This window comes from Sphaeramia orbicularis, chromosome 24 (assembly GCF_902148855.1).
Source record: "Sphaeramia orbicularis chromosome 24, fSphaOr1.1, whole genome shotgun sequence".
Lineage (NCBI taxonomy): Eukaryota > Metazoa > Chordata > Actinopteri > Kurtiformes > Apogonidae > Sphaeramia > Sphaeramia orbicularis.
Window position 1 is genome coordinate 31,300,309 of NC_043979.1, and position 19,281 is coordinate 31,319,589.

Here is a 19,281-nt window from a genome sequence, read left to right on the forward strand (position 1 = left end):
GTTATTTCCAGACACTTTCTGTGCCGTTACGTGAGCCTTTTCCACTCCATCATTGTGGAGAATACTGGCTTCTATCCTTTCTCTGACCATTCTTAGTGCAGACAAAAAAGCAACAACTTATTCAGAGGCTTTTAAGGATTTCAATTTAGCGTCTACCCACGTTCCCTCCCATCGTCTGTAATGACAGCAGGAGAAGGAAGGAAGCAAAAGTGTGCATTAAAAGAGTCAAATAGCTGTGCAGTGATGGATACAGAAGTCTATTTGACTCATTCTTCTATTAATACATCACAGTAACATGTCACGTGCTGAATACGTGTGCTCCCATCATTCATATAATACAGGGGCTGAATTGTAAAATAATAATTAGCATGATATAATGTTACATCATTTCTGAGATATATATATATATATATATACACACACACACATATATATGTATATATATATATATATATATATATATATATATATATATATATATATATATACACATATATATATATGGGTAATTTTCCTTGACTGATTATTGCAATATAATCATACATACATTTTTGTGTCTTTAGGGTTTATTTCATTCACACTGTGAACAAAAACAAACATGATCGTCATGTTGTCTATGTGATGAATAAGAACTCTGATTGTGCTCATTTTATTTCTAAAGATTAATAATAAAAATGATAAAAAGAAGAACTAAATGACCAAACAAAAGTTCATCTTGTACAAAGTTTTAAGTCATTTTAATCTTGCTTTGTCTTTTGTATCACCTTCATCTCGTTATGTTCTTTACATTTTGTTCTTTTATGAGTCTTACTGTTCATTTCCATCTCATTACATCTCATGGTGTTTTCCTCTTACCGTGCCTTAAAATGTCTTCATGTCATGTCTTTTACATCATTTACATCTTATTATTTTCATTTACAGCAATGTGATCTCGCTTCACCTTTTACATTATTTTTATCTTGTTCTGTTTCTTATGACAACTTGTCTTGGTATGTCTGATTAGTCAGTATACTTTATTATGTCTTGGTGTATTGATAAAAAAGAACAGTGGATGAACTGTATATTGTGGAACCAGTAGGAGAAAGGCTGAAGAAATCAGTAAATTGAGTGGTGTATAATAGGAATTAGGTACGAACATATATGTTTATACTTGGGCCTAATGAAAATGTGTGTATGTTTTGTAATAATTGTAAAAATTGTGAATGTGCAACATTTTTTAAATAAAATGTATCTTTCTATATATAATGTTATGTCTTTTATGAGTCTCATAAAATGGTCTGGGGATCCTTCACCTTCTACTCAGGACCTAAAATTAGCCTTTAAGAAATATTATTTACTTTATTTACATCAACTGATATGAACCAAGGTTATAATAGCTTTGGATTTTTCATTATTGTTTCGTTTTATTTAGTTTTGACTTTTTTTTTCTCTAATTCAGTTAGTTTTAATTCATTTTTAGAGGAAGTTTGCTAGTTTTTATTAGTTTCCATTTTTTTCTAAATGCTTAGTTTCAGTTTAGTTTTAGTATTAATTTTAGTTTTGGCGTATCTTTTATCTTCCTCGCCATCATATTCCGATAAATCCCAGACAGGACTCTGCTGTCTCCCAACTTTAGTCTCCATGTTTCTGGGTAGTGGGGACAAGAAGACGACTCTAAACCACAAGTGATGAGAAGTGAAGTTTCGTATGGTGCCACTAGCTAAAATTGCTAGAGCAAAATAAATCGATTTCATATCAATCCGACATTGACAAAGACAAAAATGAAGGGAATTTTACCCATAATTTTTATACATTTTAGTTAGTTTTGTGAGCACATAATACAGTTTCAGTTAGTTATTGGTTTTTCTTTCAATTATAGTTTTTATTTATTTCAGTTAACGAAAATGTTTTTCTATTCTAGTTTTCGTCATTTCGTTAGTTTTCGTTAATGATAGTAACCTTGATATGAACATTTTAATCATGATAACATTGTTGCCTATCTGTACATTACACTACTTTACCAAAACTGAAAGAAAGTAGTTTCTAAAAACACCTCGAATATAAATATTTAACCAGCTGATGATGCTCTAATTTAATGACTTAATGAGTCAGATAAATTAATTTATAGTGAGAAAAAATAAGACAAGAACAAAAGCGAAAATGTTGTTAAATGTCACAGGGGTCTTTAAACAACATGCAATCAGACCTGTGTCACCGATCAGCAAGTGATTTATAGATTTATTAATAAAAATGTATGACAGGAATGTCATAAACAAACGACATGAAGCTCTGTGTAAAAAAGAACTGTGCGCAAATGAAAAAAAAAAAAAACCTTTTATAACCTGTGCCAACATAAAACATGACAAAATTGATGGGCTGCCTCTCGTAACATATCTGTCAATATTTCAGAGCAACACTTCATTTCGTTTCCCTCTATATTAAAAAGGAAATGTCTGTAATATTCTTATACGCATATTACCTTTTTATACTATATGAATAAACAATAAATCATCAGAACAACAAAAGTCGATTTGGTCTGACAAACGGCCCCTGCTCGTGTCTCAAAAAGACTGTTTTATGTCTTGAAATACCTTTGCATTCCTGTTTTATATTATTTTGCAGTGTGTATGAATTATGCTATCCAAACTTGCACCAAATATGGTTTAGGACTGAATGTCACAGACAGAGCTCTTCAGCATTAAAAGACAAATTAACATGATTTAGTAAATGAAAACACCACACTATACTTTGAGGTATAATATATAAGTATTCAGTGTGTTTGTGGACATCTCAGCTTTTGTTTCAGTGTTCTCAATGGTGTGTTCATGTAGATAAAACGGATCCAAATCCATAAATATTTATTCATACAGACTGTGAGCATAGGCCAAAAGCTAAAATGAGCCTTCACGCTAGTAACAATTTGAGTTTAAATGTGCTGAAAATGTAAGCTTGTGATTGCATGCCAAGTAGAGACAGCCGGGTCACCGACAGCACAAATCTTTCTTTTCATACTGAGAAATCCATTCACGGGTTCCAGAGTCCAAAGACAGGCTCTGTGTTTGTTTGTCAGAATGCTTTGTGTTTGCACCGACGGCTAAAACACTGCAAGCAGAGGCTCTTTGGACATCACAGATCCACCTGCTTAGAATTTCACGACAAATGCTTTTCCTCACTTGACTGCTTCTGTGTAACCTCTAAAAATGATGGCCACCTGTTGGCATTTTACTGTTACTCTTTCATCTTATTACAACTAATATTACATTATCTTTTATTGCGAGATGTGAGCACATGGCGCAGACGGGACGTTAGTACTTGCATGGATGTAGACTGAGATGGTCATGGTCTGAGGGTGAAAGCTGATTAATTATGTAATATTTAGACAAATTCCTTCAAGCGAAAAAATTCAACATGATCTGGAGTTAGTGTGTAAAATTTCTAGCTTGTGTTTGCAAACAGAACTGTTTAATCATGGCCCCTCCTCTGCACTCAGCCAGCAAGGTTAAGAAAGCAATAGTCTGCCTCCAGAGAGCAGTGAAATAGAAAATTAAAACATTTACTATTACTGTCACACCAGCCACATTGTAAAAAGAACACACACAGCTATGCAAAACTCAATCTGCATGTTTCAGAGGCAATATAGGCAATATTTTTGGGATGTGTGTCACCAACTGGTCTGTTAGAGGCCATAGGCTTAAAGGTTTGTGTGTATGCGTTTGTTTTGCTCCGAGTTTTGTTTCTAAGACAGAACTGTGCAGTAACGAAGAAGAGCAGAGAGAGGTGAGAGCTGTAAAATCTTTGTCTTTCCATTGTAAAAATCACTATGCGATGCTTTTACAGGTCAACTCTACTTGAACGGTCAATACGGACACTTAATAAACGATAATGTACTAAACTCTGCTGCTACCTCCCTCCTCATGTGCAATAATACCTCCTATTTATTTACCTGCTTCACTTATATACCACCAATAAGATCATATTTATGCTGTGTGTATATGTCTGCCTCAGTGTTAAATGCTGACTGATGTGTGTTTTTATTGTCTAGTCACTTTTAATTTGTCTTACATACTTTTATTGACTTTAAATTGTTTTTAGCTACCCTTATTTTGGATATAGCTTAAGTTTTCTTTTATGTTAAGCTTGATTTGCACTGACCTGAAGAGCACCTTGAATTTCGTCATGTGATGCCTTGTGCTAATATGATGACAATAAAGCTTCTTAATAAAAGTAAACCGGTCTTGTCATCATTTTTAAGTTTCAACCTTTGTATTTTCAATGCGTTGTACTTTTATTGTGTTGTTCTTTTATTCTTCTATTTGTATGTTTGTGATGTTTTTGTTATATGCCTTGGGACTACGGATATTTACGTCTGAGGTTGTTGAATACAGATGTTCATTTAATAAATTAAATGTTGGCTATGGTCTCTATAGGTAAATGCAAAAACCACACAGATAGAGGATCAGAAGTAACCTCTATAGTGTTATAGTCTATATAGTGTAAGGAAAATGTTCCATTAGTTATCTTCAACTTTGAATTTTCATCACTTAAACCAGTTTAGATGTTACTTTTTAAAAATTTTTTTACTGCTACAGCAACTTTTCATTCTAAATGCACTTTTTCGGTTGTAAAAGCCCTTGAAAAAGGATTTTTTGAGTGGTTTTTGGGGGCTGGAAGGGATTAATCATATTGAAATGAATTTCAATGGGGAAAATTGATTTGTAAAACGAGTAATTCCCAAAATTTGCACGGTCATGGAACAAATTAAATTTGTACTGTGACATTCCACTGTACAGAGAAAGTACCATGGTTGAGCATTGCTGTTATACGGTAACAATTACAAACAACCAACTACTATATTTTTTTTTTTTCACTAATTCCATTTTTTTCAAAAATTTTAAGTAATGACTAATTTATACAACAGAGTAACTAAATGAAAGACTTCCTAACACGCTGCACAGTTTACAGAATCTTTTCTCTCCGTAGGGGAAACAGATCCTCTGGCTATAATGTAAATTAGACTGCTTTTCACTGAAATATACTGCATAAAGAAAAACTCTGCACCACTGATCATAGGCTGCTGTTAACATAATTTTGGTGCTCTTACATCAGCTTTGATTGAAAGAGTACCTGACAAAGTACTGCTTCGTCTGCTGCAGATTCTTTTTACAAAATATAGATTTGGATGCAGTAATGACAGCTGAGTCGACAGACAAGAGACACCGCTAACAAGAAGTCTGGACGTTGGCCTCTAGAGAGCCTCTCCAACCAGTCAGACAGACCATTCTCCATTTCTGGCTTCTCAAAATCACTACACACCAAAAGACGGATGATGTAACCACCAGTCATTGCCTCACAACACTAGCTCAAATTATCCATAATTCAAGCGATCTATACAATACTTGAGACTGTTCAATTCTGCACTTGGGAGGGGCACTTGCATGCTTTCTGGAATTGCTTCATTTTTCCATTTTGTCCGTTTCTACCTCTCAACTCTTCCCGCCACACAGTAATCACAGTCTGCCTTTGTGCTTGCTTTGAGAAAAGGTAATAAAACTTGCAAGGCTGTGTGCCTCCATGGTACACAAAGATGAGCTCAAGGATTGATTGTGTGGGCTGATGAATAAACAGTTGTTACCTCCTTACATGTATGTCTGTATCCATCGCTCTGCCTTTCAGACAGTAACTAAGGAGAGATTTGAAAACCTACACCACTACCAAGGCCTTTCAAAGTGCCAGTAAATTCATTTTTCAGGGAAATATCAGAACATTCTCCAAAAGCAACAATAATCGTCTGTGTTCTCCCACACACAGGGAGGAGTCAAGATGCTGACTATCTGGCCTGCTGGTTGGCTTTGGAAAAGAATGAGCGACTGTGGCCGACTGTGATCCTGTCAGTCTGCTGATGGTGAATAGTGGCAGGCTCGTAGGCTACAAAGCTGGGACAGTCACCGAGGTCACCTGGCTCTCAGAGGAAAAGGCTGCGTGTCCAAAGAGCTCAGTGCCATGAGTCTGTTTGCTTTTCTGAGATGGCACTCACATAGTACACTGTGGAAATCGCACAGAGCAAGAAATGTGCATTGTGCCGACAGAAGAAAATTGTGTTTTCATTGCTAGCTGTAAATTACTTTTCTTTTCATAAAATATCTTAAAATGCTCTGGACCAGCCTGTTAGAAAATGACCAATTTCACAACTACTCTAGTTTTGCAGAATTTAAATAGACAGCCTTCCCAAACTTCAAATTACCTGCAAGTAGTCCATTGTCTGGGTCTAGTTTAGAATTGCTTTTTCTGCAGAGTTTTAATGTTTACCAGGATGAAGGCTGGGATGAGCAGCGGTGGATCTGAATAATTTATGCTGCAGAGGATAATAAACATAAAATGAGAGAATAAAAAATGACTGTTGTTTTTCTTTGCATTTACGTCAACTAAAAAAAGCTATGGACAAAAAGGTGTTTGTAGGCAACGGTGGAGTGAATGAGTTGTTCTGTTATATACTGTAGCAGCGCTGCAGCCCCATAAAGAGTGAACCCTAAGGCGGAAAGAAATGCAAGAAAAAAAAAAGGGATATCACAGAATAGAAAGATTAATGTCTAAGAAATGCAATGCTTTTCCGATTTGGACATGGACTCACATAGAAAATGCACGTGTGGATGTCTGAGTACCCGAGTGTGTCACAGAATGATAGGTGCTATTACAATCATCAGGCAGAGCGTTTCCCTGGCAACAGACTTACCCTTCTCCTCCGACTTTGGTGATCTTAAGGCGAAAGTCCACGGAGTTGAGGTTGGGGGGCTTCCACTTGAGGATGTCATCACACCTTCCCGGCTTGTATCTCTGCGGGGAAGAGTACAATTCATGAATAAATCACATTACAAGGATAAATAAATATTAAATCTTCTTTAATGGTAGACTGATGACATGTGGCTCCACAAGTAGTCAGTTCTTTCTGTCAACTCATAACAGTGCCGACTTAATGGCGAGGTAATTTGAGAGCTGAGCTGAATTTTTAAGCAACAGTCATAGTTAATGAACTGAAAAACCTCTCATATGAATTAGACTCCATTAGGATTCACCACTGTTATCTCACTGTGAAAAGCAGCACGACTTGGTTCGAGATTTGAAATTCATTGTTTTGGTTCCGACAAAACCATGAAATGCAAACAAATTTGTTACCAAAAAAAGAGAGAGCTAATTAAAGGATTTGTTTAAGTACTCCTCTTTTGAATTGCAATGGTTCTAAGTGGAAAATTGCTAGGGAGCACAAGTAGAAATATAATTACATGGTGACAAATACACAATGATTCAACATGATTACATTTTTTCTTTTCACATCACTACTAGGTTTTATTGTACTGTAGCTTATGACACATACCAAACATGCTTTCTTCTGTGGCCATCATTATGTGTGCGTGCATGACATTTAAAAAGACATGAGACAAGTACAGTGGAACATGAGAAATGTAAAGGCATGACGGGTGGAGGCGGGAACAGATGACCAGATTCTGTCACTGTCAGGTTGCCCGGTAACAGAAGTCTACTCCAAGGAGATGTGTGGAAAACAGACAGGATTCCTCAGGAGAACCTGCACTGTCACAGCACATGACCAAATGCGGAGTTCCTAGCTCCGCCAACGCACGCCTCTATGGCAGGACTTTGAAAAGAACTTCAAATCATCATGGACACAGAGAGAAACGTACCACTGCTTGTCAAAAAACCTACCCTACTCCTCCACAAACACAAGGCCTGGTGTCCTAGTTTGGCAAGCTGTTGGGTTGCTGAAACTGCATGAAAATCTCACAGTCTGACACAGAGTTCCTATGATGGTTTTGAAGCAATTCAGGACCAATATCCTTGAGAACTGGAGAATTCTGCAGCACTTACAGCACTGACACTGGATGATACTTTGCCCTTGAAAACAACAAGTGAAGGATGAGAAGACCGTGATTTCAAAGCCATGGTGTCACAAATCCTACAGCAGATATTTCCACTTATTTTCAACTACATTATGAAGACGGTATTTCTAAGGATCACTAGTTTTCGGTTTAAGGGTTTCTGCAGGTTTCAAATTAAACTGAAGATAAATTATTAAAGACGCAATTTAACACCATAAATGCAAAAAAGTACAGAGGATATGAAGTAGAATACAAGTCTGCTCAGAAAAATATTGGACGATTGCAGTCATTCACTAGTGACGTTTTACGGCTGTTCTATATTTTTCTGACCTCCCCATTAGAGCACTCTTCATGATTTCCAACAGGCTTCATTCAAGCACTACATGCGCTGTTCTTGAGTTAGATCCTGTTGAACGCGCACTTACTCAAATTAGATGAAAGTAGCGTTAAATGGAACCATTCTAGCTTATTACCTTTAGAAGTAGCTATTTCTATTTTTGAAACAGGAACTGGATATGTGAGCGCTATGACTGCTGGTTCCATGTTAGCTCCTGTTTAGTACTTTTGTTATAGTGAGATCACATTATTATTTATAATTAACTCATTTTGAGGCTTAATATTCAAACTGGTGGAATTTTCACGCTTATTAAGTATCCGAGGATGACCTGTAAGTTGTCACAGAGCAAATACCAACAAATACTACAGTTACTACATGTCCAGAATGATGCATATATAGTTAGAGGAAGAATTACTCAATTGCACCTTCCTGTCTAATGAGGTGAAAGTAAATGTCATGTGCACAAATGATGCTAAAATACAGACAATGATATAGGTTAAAAACTGAATTTGGGTGGCACAATACGCTCTGAACCCATGTGATAGATCCATCCATCAACGGTGTCCAGTGTTACAGCTTTACTATCAATACGAATGACACTGACAAGTCCAGAATTCTTTGATCCACTCGAATTGTGCGTCCTCAAGCTTACGTCATCCTTTTACCAATTAAGTGGTGTTTTTTTTGGAAGAAAATGTAATCTCTCTGTTCTGGTTCTAGTAATTGTTACCACTGTAATTATCATCATGGTTGTTATTGTTGGTATTGTTGATATTCTCTTGTGAGGGTCTTTGCCATCTTCTTTTTCCTTTTTCATCCCCCTTCTCTCCTCCACCTTTCTTCTCCTCCCCCCTGTTCCTTCATGTCAGGTTCGGCATCAAAATGTGGTTCAACAAAACTCAAAATAAAGACAGAAGAATATCAAGGGGAGCCTCATATACTTCATGAATTTTCCCTTGGCAAAGCAAATTTGTTCAGCACAAAAAGTAAGCCTGACCACCATTCTGTTGTTATGATGCTGGACAAGACAAATGAAGGGAAAAAAAAATGTAATCACACAAAGAAAATTGATCAGGAAGAATGACAAGTAAGGAAAATTGATTATGGTAATTGCATCAATAAGCTTTTATAGATTTCCATCACTAGCTGTCAAGAGGCAAACCCCAACAGGGAACTAATCACTCAATCATCATTTTCGAGGCTGCAATCCAAAAACAAGACCCCCTGCCCATGCATCTGCAAAGCTGAATACCAAAAGCATGTGAAATGTCTTGTCATTTGGGGAAGGATGCACTTGTTTGGTGCTGAAAAGTCATAAAAGCATGTCATGAACAGCCTATAACTCACTGTTATTGTAACGTGGGAGCGGTCTTATCAACTTAAAATCTTTAGCTAATGGCAAAAATCAAGAAATTAGAACTTTATAATAAAGTTAAGGCATGTCGACTTTGTCATTTTTTATGTAAAATGAAGGGAAGACGAGGACTGTGTGTCCGTCTGCTTTGTCAACGGCGGATCTCGCCGTGTGGGAGGTGGCCTTCATGTGCTTTTGAAACCAGCACACTCCACAAAGGCTATTCACTGCAGTTAGCTAGAGAGCAGGAAAAGAGGGCATGTCTCTTTTTTGAAGATCGTCTACAGAGTACATCTTTTCTTCTGGAAACGTGGGAGTGGAAAGGAACATTCTTCAACACACTTAGTTATGCGATATTGCACAGCTATGAAAATAAACTCTTCCGATATGACTTACTTCACTGATGCAGCTCTAATGTGAAATGAAATTCCTCATGACAGCTGCCTAAAGTGCTTCAGATTTTTAATGATTAAAAAGGAAATGCTACAGGACTTCATCAAAAGACAGTCACAATGTATGTTTACATGATTTATGTGCATTCCTATTGCACAATGAATAGCTGCGCCTTAAAATCCTGTCTTAAGATCTCAGAGCTGAGGCTTGTTTCTTATTCTGCATACTCAAGTGTCTATTTAATGTTCCACTAAAGCGAAATGTGCTTTAAATGAACTCAAGCCAGTAAAACCATGGCAACCACCTGATGAAAACCCAATCACACTGTATACTAAATAAACAGGCGACCTTCAATTTCATTTCAAAATGAAAAGAGCGCTACAGTCGTGCTTCCATTACTATTGTTAGCCTCGTCAATAAGCGACTGCGAATACAAAACAAGAGCTTTATTGCTGGAGTGCAAAACAGACCTTCAAACTCGACCTTGCATTCGGGAACACATCTCTCATTTATCAAATTCATTTTCATGTAATGGGGTTTCATTGCATGTAAATTGTCCATTTCAAACCAGAAATTCGAGTGACTGGCAGTCTGAGCAGAGGTAAAAAAGCAAATGAGAAGCACTCAGCAAAAGGAGAAAGCGCTTCTAAAAACTTTAGAAAGGAAGGGACAAATGCCAGCAAATGACTCTCATTTATTGTATAGCAAAGCAATTACACTGTCTTCAGAAATAGGCAGAAACATGGACGATAGTTAAATAGAGATCCCACACAGGGCTTACTTGTTAAACGGCATTCAGACTGGAAGCAAAATTCACTGTAGATGGGAATGTGTTTTAAACCATATTTGATGCCAGGTTTCAGCAAAACTTACAAAGAAAATTTAAAGGAGTGATATTTTGCTTTTTTTAAATGAAATTATTATTATATTTTAAAACCTTTCCCTGTGGTCTACATAAACTGTAAATGCTATGCTTGGGTCTGAATTCTTCATTAATTCAACTCCACAGGTCCATCTTCAACCCTATTTCTGAGTAATGACACCAGAAAGGTCGTTTTGAGTACTGGCCCTTTAAATGCACATGAGCCACTTCATGCCCCACCCCCTCCAGGTTGTTGACTGTGCTGTTCTATCCCGTTCAGCCATTTGTGTTCGTTATTACGACAACAACTGAACATTTTAGGTACTTGGCTTGAAGTTTGGACATATTTTCAGTATGGACTACAAATGGTGCTGCTGATAAATAATTAAGTTGTACTCGGAGAAATGTTCGTTGGAAGTCTTGACCTTATATGTGCAAATGTTGTGATGTAACTAGTTATAAAACATAACAAACTAGAAAAGTACTCGGAGAGCGCAGACCTCTGCCAAGGCAGATCAGTTCATTTTTTGACAAAAATTACTTTTTTTGCCTAAATCATCAAATACTCAATTTCTGGTTCCGTTTTTTTCTGTTTCCTGAAAAATCTGAAAAAATAACAATCAAGCGGTAACACGTGGACACATTTCATGTTCAACAGTCTCTGTAATGTAAGCAGAGTAACTTACATAAATGTATTATACTATTTGAGTAGGTATTTTGAAGCACTTCAACATGATGTAAAACAAAATTTGGGGAGATAAAATTTTTAGGTGAAAAATGTCAAATTACTGCTCATTAACATGTGGACTTGAAACGGACATCAATTTTTTAAGCTTTACGCAAACATTCAAAACATGCGGTTCTCGACAAATTGATATCAAGTAGGACAAAACCTTTTGGAGATTATGTTGAACTATGCTGAAAATAAATTTTGGAGTAAAATATTGAAAAATCTCATAAGAATGTGGTATTACGTGGACAGGCGGCCATAGTAACACATGGACGACTCTGTACCATTGTATACATCACCCAAAATATTGACTTATTTTTTAAAACAACAAGCCAGATATAATACCAATGCTTTATTTAATGTATTTAATACTAACACAGTGTTATTTACAACTTGTGGTGGTCCATACTGATATAGGGAAATTACAAATGACGGGTAATTTCTCGGTAACAGTTCACAGATATTCTTATTAAATGTGACCGGTGTATGAGTTCACAAACTTCATTCAGGATTTTAATTTCTCAAAGTAACAGACAGTCTTTTGCATGTCTTTTTGTTAATTTAATGCAGCCTAGCAGAAGGTTCGGAACTTCTCCTGTACTGTGTAAGTGGTATTTTTAAAAGGATAACAGTTCCATAAAATAGAGATCTTTAGCTAAAAAATGAGCCCACTTGATAAATGATGTGTGCAAATATACTTCTTCATGTTGATGTTCACTTTCGCTTAAGGGACCCAAAGGCAATTTAGGAAGGTGGTGATATTAAAGCAGCAAAGATTCTGGATGTTAGACCAATTTGTAGTTTGCATGATTTTACACCACATTTAATATAGCTTTGGGTCGCTGTGGCCTGGGGAAAATGAAGGAAATAGCAGGAATAGTGTCTGATAGTGCCTGGTGTTCCACGTTCTCTTGCAAAAAAATAATCTGTCATGTTCCTTCTACAATATGTCTGTTTGTGACCTTAATGACAATTTCCCTCCTTCACATGTTCTGTGTGGAAAATTACAAAGGCACATAAATAAATAATGAAGAGTGATGCTATAATGAGTGTGATTTGCATATATTTTCTATACTTCCAATGCATCATAATATAAAAGACAGATGCATATCTATTATGAAATAACATACTGTCATTATCCACTGGTAGGGGAGTGGAATTCTAGCAGTGCATCATATTCTGCCTGATCATCATATGTTTGTAGCCACTGTCCTGTGAGAGCAACGAATCTCCAGAGTAAACTTTTAATGAGCTCCTTAAAACAGCCTGTCTCAGCATTATGACTTAAGGAAAAGGAGAATGTTCCTAACACATCACAAGACACCTCCTTAAATTTATCAAACATTCAAAATCAGCATGTTTGGAAGTATGTGGTTATTCCTGCACAGTGGATGAAAAACTATAATCTGAAAAGAAACTAGAAGTGGACAGACAAATGTAGTGGAGGAAAAAATACAATGTAGTGAAGTAGATATATAAATTTGCAAAAGTAAAGAGTACTGGGTAAATGTACTTAGTTACATTTCACATTTGGTTGCATTTAATGAAACTGTTGACAGCTTTTAAAAAACTCCAGTATGAAATGACTCTGGGCATTGACGCCACCATAGCTGCAAATCTGCTGACTGTACAGTTTTCCATTTCTTCTTTAACTAAACTTTCTGACCAAGATAAAAAAAAAAACCTGAAACTTTCTTTCACCAACTACAGCATGTTCAAAGAAAGAAAAACACAACACAGCAAACAAACCTATAATGTTTGCTTGAGCATCAGAGGTATGAAGAGTATATTACAACCTTCAAGAAACCCACGCGGCGCTCATTCGAGTGCCCATCCGGCCGTCAGACAGATAATAACTTTATAGATGTTCCTGTCATAAGTGAAACACCGACTTTTTGCGACAAAAACAAAATGTAGCCCTTCCCTAACGTCAGTACCGGGAATAAATAGTCTGGAGACAGGGAGAGATAACAGCAAACAGGCAATGTGACAAGCTATTGAATGGCTGTGGATCAGAGATTTGTTACCCTTTTTAAAGTCCAGAAATAGCTGGGTTGCATTTGATCCAATCCATAATTCTACAGGAAGAAATAGGGCCTTATAATTTCCTCTCTTCTAAAAGTACAAGGAGGAAAACAAAGAAAGTGCATGCTACAGTTCATAAAAAATGAATTGTAGTTGAATATAAAAGCTGAATGATTAATTTTAGTTTCATTACTGACCTAAGAACTGTTGTTGTAAAGCTCTCTGCATCACTTGGAAAAAAAAAAGAAAAAAAAAAGGAAGATATTCATAGATGTCGATTATGTTAAGCCAAAGCCTCTCTAATAAATTATACAAATAACGTTATCTTTTTATATATGGAGACTTTGAAGAGAGTGCACACATAATTTAATGTTATCTAAAGCTGGGTACACATACTTTGCCACGATTGAGTTTAATTTGCACATCATGTGTGATGTATGAGCTGCACTAAACCAACAAGTAGCTCATCATGTCCTGTCAAGTTAAGAGATCAGAAAAGAAGAAGAAGCTTTAGGGTAAAATAAAGTTATTCTATACTCTAATTGGTGCTGGAATTTTGACCTGCTACAGTACAGATATTAAACAGCTACAACTGAATGTACCATGTAAGCACGATGCTAACTTCTTTGTTGATGGATTGATAGCGATTTTTTTTTTAATATTTACGGTTTATTTTTTATATTTACTGGGCTGGAACAGAATGTTTGGATATTCATTTATTGGGTGGGCATCCAGCTTCCAGTGACAAACACTAAAGTAATCTTGTAGCCACCTTTGAAATTAGATAAGAGCATTGCATCCTGTTACACACAGACTCCCTTTGTTGAGATAAGAGGGTCAACTTCCGCCCACTAACCAAGCATTAATGTGGCTAGGCTAGCGGGTTCATTTCAGTCTGTTTCCAGTGATGCTTTAGTCTGCCTGCCCTGATGGATTTCGGTTCATTCACTTTAACCTGCAGATCTTTGTGTGAGGTGTTTGCTGACATTAAGTCATAACGTCAGACATAAAGCATGCTGCCGTGAGTTTACCTCTGACCAAACTGGTACACTCATTTTGTCATGTCATGTTGTTCTATGTTTGTTTTTTTTCCTCATCTTTATAGTTTTCTTCATCTTGTTATGCAGTAGATAAATGTATGTTGGTGATGCTGAAGCCATGATGCTGTAAGTTCATGTGTTATGATGCTGGGATGAATTATGACAATATGACCCTGTAAATAATTAAAGATAGTGTGAAGATGTGTGAATTATGTGTCACTTACACTTTGTCACAATATTCACTTTCAATGAGTAAAAAACACAGCAGCCCGGAAAAAGGTATTAGGGCCAGCATTAATAGTAAACATAGTTAAACCATTACAAAGCTACAGCTATTTTTGTGGCAACTTTAAAATGATTTCCTAAATGATTTATAACAATTTATTATACAACTCTCTGAATTTTGCATTTTTCATTAAAAGTCAGATATTTTACTTTACTTTACCAACCTTGTAGATGTTCATAAAAGTGAGTAAATTCAAAGGTTATCATATCAAAACAGAAAACTAACAAAAAGTGACTTTTTCTGCAATATATATCATTAACTGAACATAAAAATAAGTAACTACAGCCACTACCATTTGTCAAACTACATGGGTTTTATTACTAAATCAGTGTTGCAGCAGATGACTGTGTTTCCACATTCACTACAGGGTTTCTGAACGTCTAAGTGGGTCATACCTGAAGCCATTGAAAAGCTGAGCAACTCACTTTTACCTGAATTATTTTAATTTATTAATAGGATTTAGCAGTTCAAAAGTTATTGGATATTTTACTTCAGTAGATGGTTTTGGCCGACGGTAGCTCCTTAGGTCGAGGGTTTATCGGTTTGACTGATAGTACCAATATTGTGCTTTTCTTAGAACTATCAGCAGAACTTTCTGCTGATGGTGGAATGCAATAATTGCAGTCTTCAAACTGAGACAACTCACTAAGCTGTAATACCTGTAGGCAAATAATCACTCCTACCTTGATTTCCACAGATCAATATTTAGTAATTCATCCAGTTTCTAATAAAGTGACAGATGGTTAATTTCAGATATGCATGTGTTTTCAGTGTCAATCTTTATTCAAGGATGACACTAGGTTTTCCCTGATTTAAACTGAGGTTATTAAATCAGTCTAGTAGGCTGATATATGGCTAAATGTGCTTTCAAATGAAAGGGTGCAGATAATTGAAGGTAGCTCCAGTCTGTGTCATGTGGATTAAGTAAGACTCTGATTGCAGGGTTTGTCTTCTGATTAGTGACTATTTGGTGGATCAACACAAGTCGCTTTTCCACTGGACATCTGCACAAAACTTTACCAATATTTACTAAATGTCAAAAAAACAGAAGTGCGTAATGTTGGTTTTTCCATTAAATCACAAATGCGATGATTTGTTTATTTATTATCGCGAGATGACACGAGAAGTCATTCCATAAACATGGCGATGAACGTAAATATGGTGTTGATTTACAGATGTATTCATTATTATCAGATATTACCCTTCTATCTTCTATTAAATTAAAAATGATTGGGTTTCCTGGTGTGTCCACACATACCACGACATGTTTCTTCATCTTCTTTGTTTGTTGTAACGTCCGTCAACATCCATTTTTTTAATTCACCCGACTCTAGCTGCGAAAAAAGGTCTTTCCATTGCAGTTTTGTGTGATATACCATTTGTGCTACACCGGAAAAACCACCTCTTGCCAGCGCAAAAACTTCTGACTTTTGGTGAAATTGTCATTTTTCCATTAGGTAAATTTTTATGCACAAGTTACATTTGCGCAATTTGATGGTCAATGGAAAAGCGACTACGAACAGAGATGACGGGCTACTGCTGGTTCTCAGGCTTCAGGAGGCTTTTTCATTATGACCACTCATTTATGTCCCTAAAGCACCTCAGCTAGTTGTCAACTGTGTGCCCAGCTTAACACATTTATATGAGTGGAAATCCTACATCTTCTTCTAAGTACTTCGCAATGAATGCAGTTTTAGATGTAATGATAGCAGTGACAAAAATATCTGTGATACAATTATTCACAAATACCTAAGAGCGCACTTAATATAAAGCTGATTGTCTGTAATTGTACGAATCACCGATGTTGTCAATAGTAGAAATTATACTAGACGCCATCCATAATTTACAAAAGCTCATTAAATGTAGAAAGCTTCATTCTACTGAAGGAAGAGAAGCTTGCTTGAGGGTGTGCTTTAAGATAAGCCCCTTGATTACAATGTTTTTCAAAGTCTCATTTCAATAACAGCTTTTTGCTCCCAGGCAAGACTTCTTGGTTAAGCGTGCTGAGGATTACAGACAAAAGGCTGGGCAAGTCCAATAAATCTGCTCCCTGGAGAAAAGCGCTCTCTGTTACAAGCTCAGACACACTGGCCCATTTCTTTGGCAAGTCACATTGATGCCGAGGGTGTGTTTGTGCGCACGGTCTCCTTTTTTTAAGGTTTAAATGTCCAAAATGGTGCTGACAGCGGAGATCTGCCAAGCAATATACAGGGTTAAGGAATAGAGTGGAAATTTAAAGATAAATCTTGAGAAACGGTCAACTGTTATGACGCATATATACTCTGAAGAAAAACAAAAATAACATAAAATTATAGTGATTTATGAAGACCATAAAATGCACAATAAAAATGATGTGACCTTCCTACAGACACACACATCTATATAGTTTAGTTTCTACCAATATGACTCAAAAGCTTTTATTCCAAAAGTCCAAACTTGGTATGAAATGGGCCCTCTGCAAGGCTTTAAAATGTGTCTAGAATAGAAACCATTAAAAAGATAGAAAAAGAAAATAAGTCGCATTTTTTACTCGCTTTGTACAGAGATCACCATCTGGAGTACTGTCCCATAAGTGATTCCGCCATCTGTGGAAACGGTTCCGTTATAAATTCAGAATCTCCCCCAAACAAAGACAAACACACTCCAAGGACGCCATGTGTTGGCTGAGATAACACACTCGGTGACCGCAGCCTCCTGCAGCGGCAACCTTTGTGCTCATATTAATGGACATTCACAGCAGCAAGACCCTGCTGAGATTAACCCTGAGACCAGCTTAATCCCAGTCACACAAGAAAAGATTAACGTTGCACTGGGTGGTGTAGTGAATGACAGAAATTGATGACTTTGGAAAAAAGATTGTAATTTGATGCAGTGCTGTCCCCGACAGACACTGGTGGCAGTAATTAGGACTGTCGTGATCATGACATTTTAGTTGAAGATTAAATGTAATGTGAATGCATACGACACCTTTCTCGATTCAAAGATCATACACATCATAATAGGATCAAATTACAATGCAGTAGATATTAATAATTCTACTTTTAATGCACTGTAGAATTACTTGTGCTTTGTTTTTGTAATGCAAGTACTGATGTGTGTCGATAGATGACAGATGACAAATAGATGATAGATAGATGATAGTCAGTCAGTATTCTTTAAAATATTGTGGCCCACATCTTTAGAATAATCACCGACCTGAACTTCAGTCAACATCTTCTTTATCATTATTTAAAAAGTATCTGAAAAGGACTCTAATTCATGAAAAAATGTAAGGCTGTATATCATTTGATCTGTATTTGATGATTTGTAATTTGATTTGTATTTTTGTTTTGTTTTTTTTACTTTAGTTTATTATTTCAGTTATATCGTATTTTTAAATTTTTTTTTTTTTTCCCCCGTGTATTGTTTATTTCCAAGGAGGTATTCACATAAGCCTTTTTTGGCTTCGAGGCTCTCCTGCACAATGATGTTACTTGTTTGAATGTTGTTTTTTAAATTTTTCTCTTGGTGTTTTATGATGTGCAAATAAATAAAATAAAAAAAAAGACAGACAGACAGACAGACAGCACACATTCAGTAACAATAGTATAATAGCACAGCAAACATGAGTAAAGACAAATATAACATAAGAGCAAAGACTATATACTGTACACTATAAATTAGAAGTATAAAAAGATCTGAAAAGAATCTCTATAATAACTGTAATGTGCTGAAAAATACCTGTAATGTGCAAAACAGTTGAAATCTTCCAATATTATAGATAAGCTATTCTCAGACCATTACCTGACCTTGAAAGCACTTGATAAATAAAGAGTTCAGATGTAGCAGGCTGATCAGAAGTGTGGCTGATATTGATGTTTAAATGTCAATTTGGCTGATACCCAAAGCCAGTATTGATGTTGTATTCTGTTAGAAGTGTGTATTCTGTTAGCTGTGCTCTACAATGTTATGTAAACCATTTATTGGTTTTGTTGTAATTTATTCCCCCTTTGTGCCACAAAACAAAGATGTCATTATAAAAAAAACATAGCTGAACCGTTTTAAAGACTTCTCACATTACATTATAACACCAGATAAAGTTCAGCCACTAGATCACTAAAATGACATCATATTTGCTGACACCACCCTTCGTCTGATATGTCTGTGCATCCCCAATGAAAACAAACGCATCAGTAACCATATTAAATCAAATATTAAACTGTTGACAGACAAATCCTCATTAAATTAAATCTAGGGTCAGCGAAAATGCAGATCTCAACTTAATAAAACTGTTTTCCACTTGGTATTGTTTGTCTAGTCTCATTAACCTGTGCTTTATTGTTACAAAAAAGTAAAGGGAGAATGTCTTGGCTTTTATAATTCCGATAATTTGTTTTTTATGTTCAT

General features: G+C 36.1%; 1 protein-coding gene across 2 annotated transcripts in view; it reads right to left on the reverse strand.

Moving 5' to 3' along the window:
* rngtt (RNA guanylyltransferase and 5'-phosphatase) overlaps positions 1-19,281 on the reverse strand; it is a 131,790-nt gene that overhangs the window by 24,641 nt on the left and 87,868 nt on the right. For both annotated transcript variants that reach the window (XM_030128823.1, XM_030128822.1), the window contains one exon: positions 6,710-6,810. In XM_030128823.1, the coding sequence (XP_029984683.1) occupies positions 6,710-6,810 (101 nt within the window). The remainder of the gene's footprint in view (positions 1-6,709; positions 6,811-19,281) is intronic.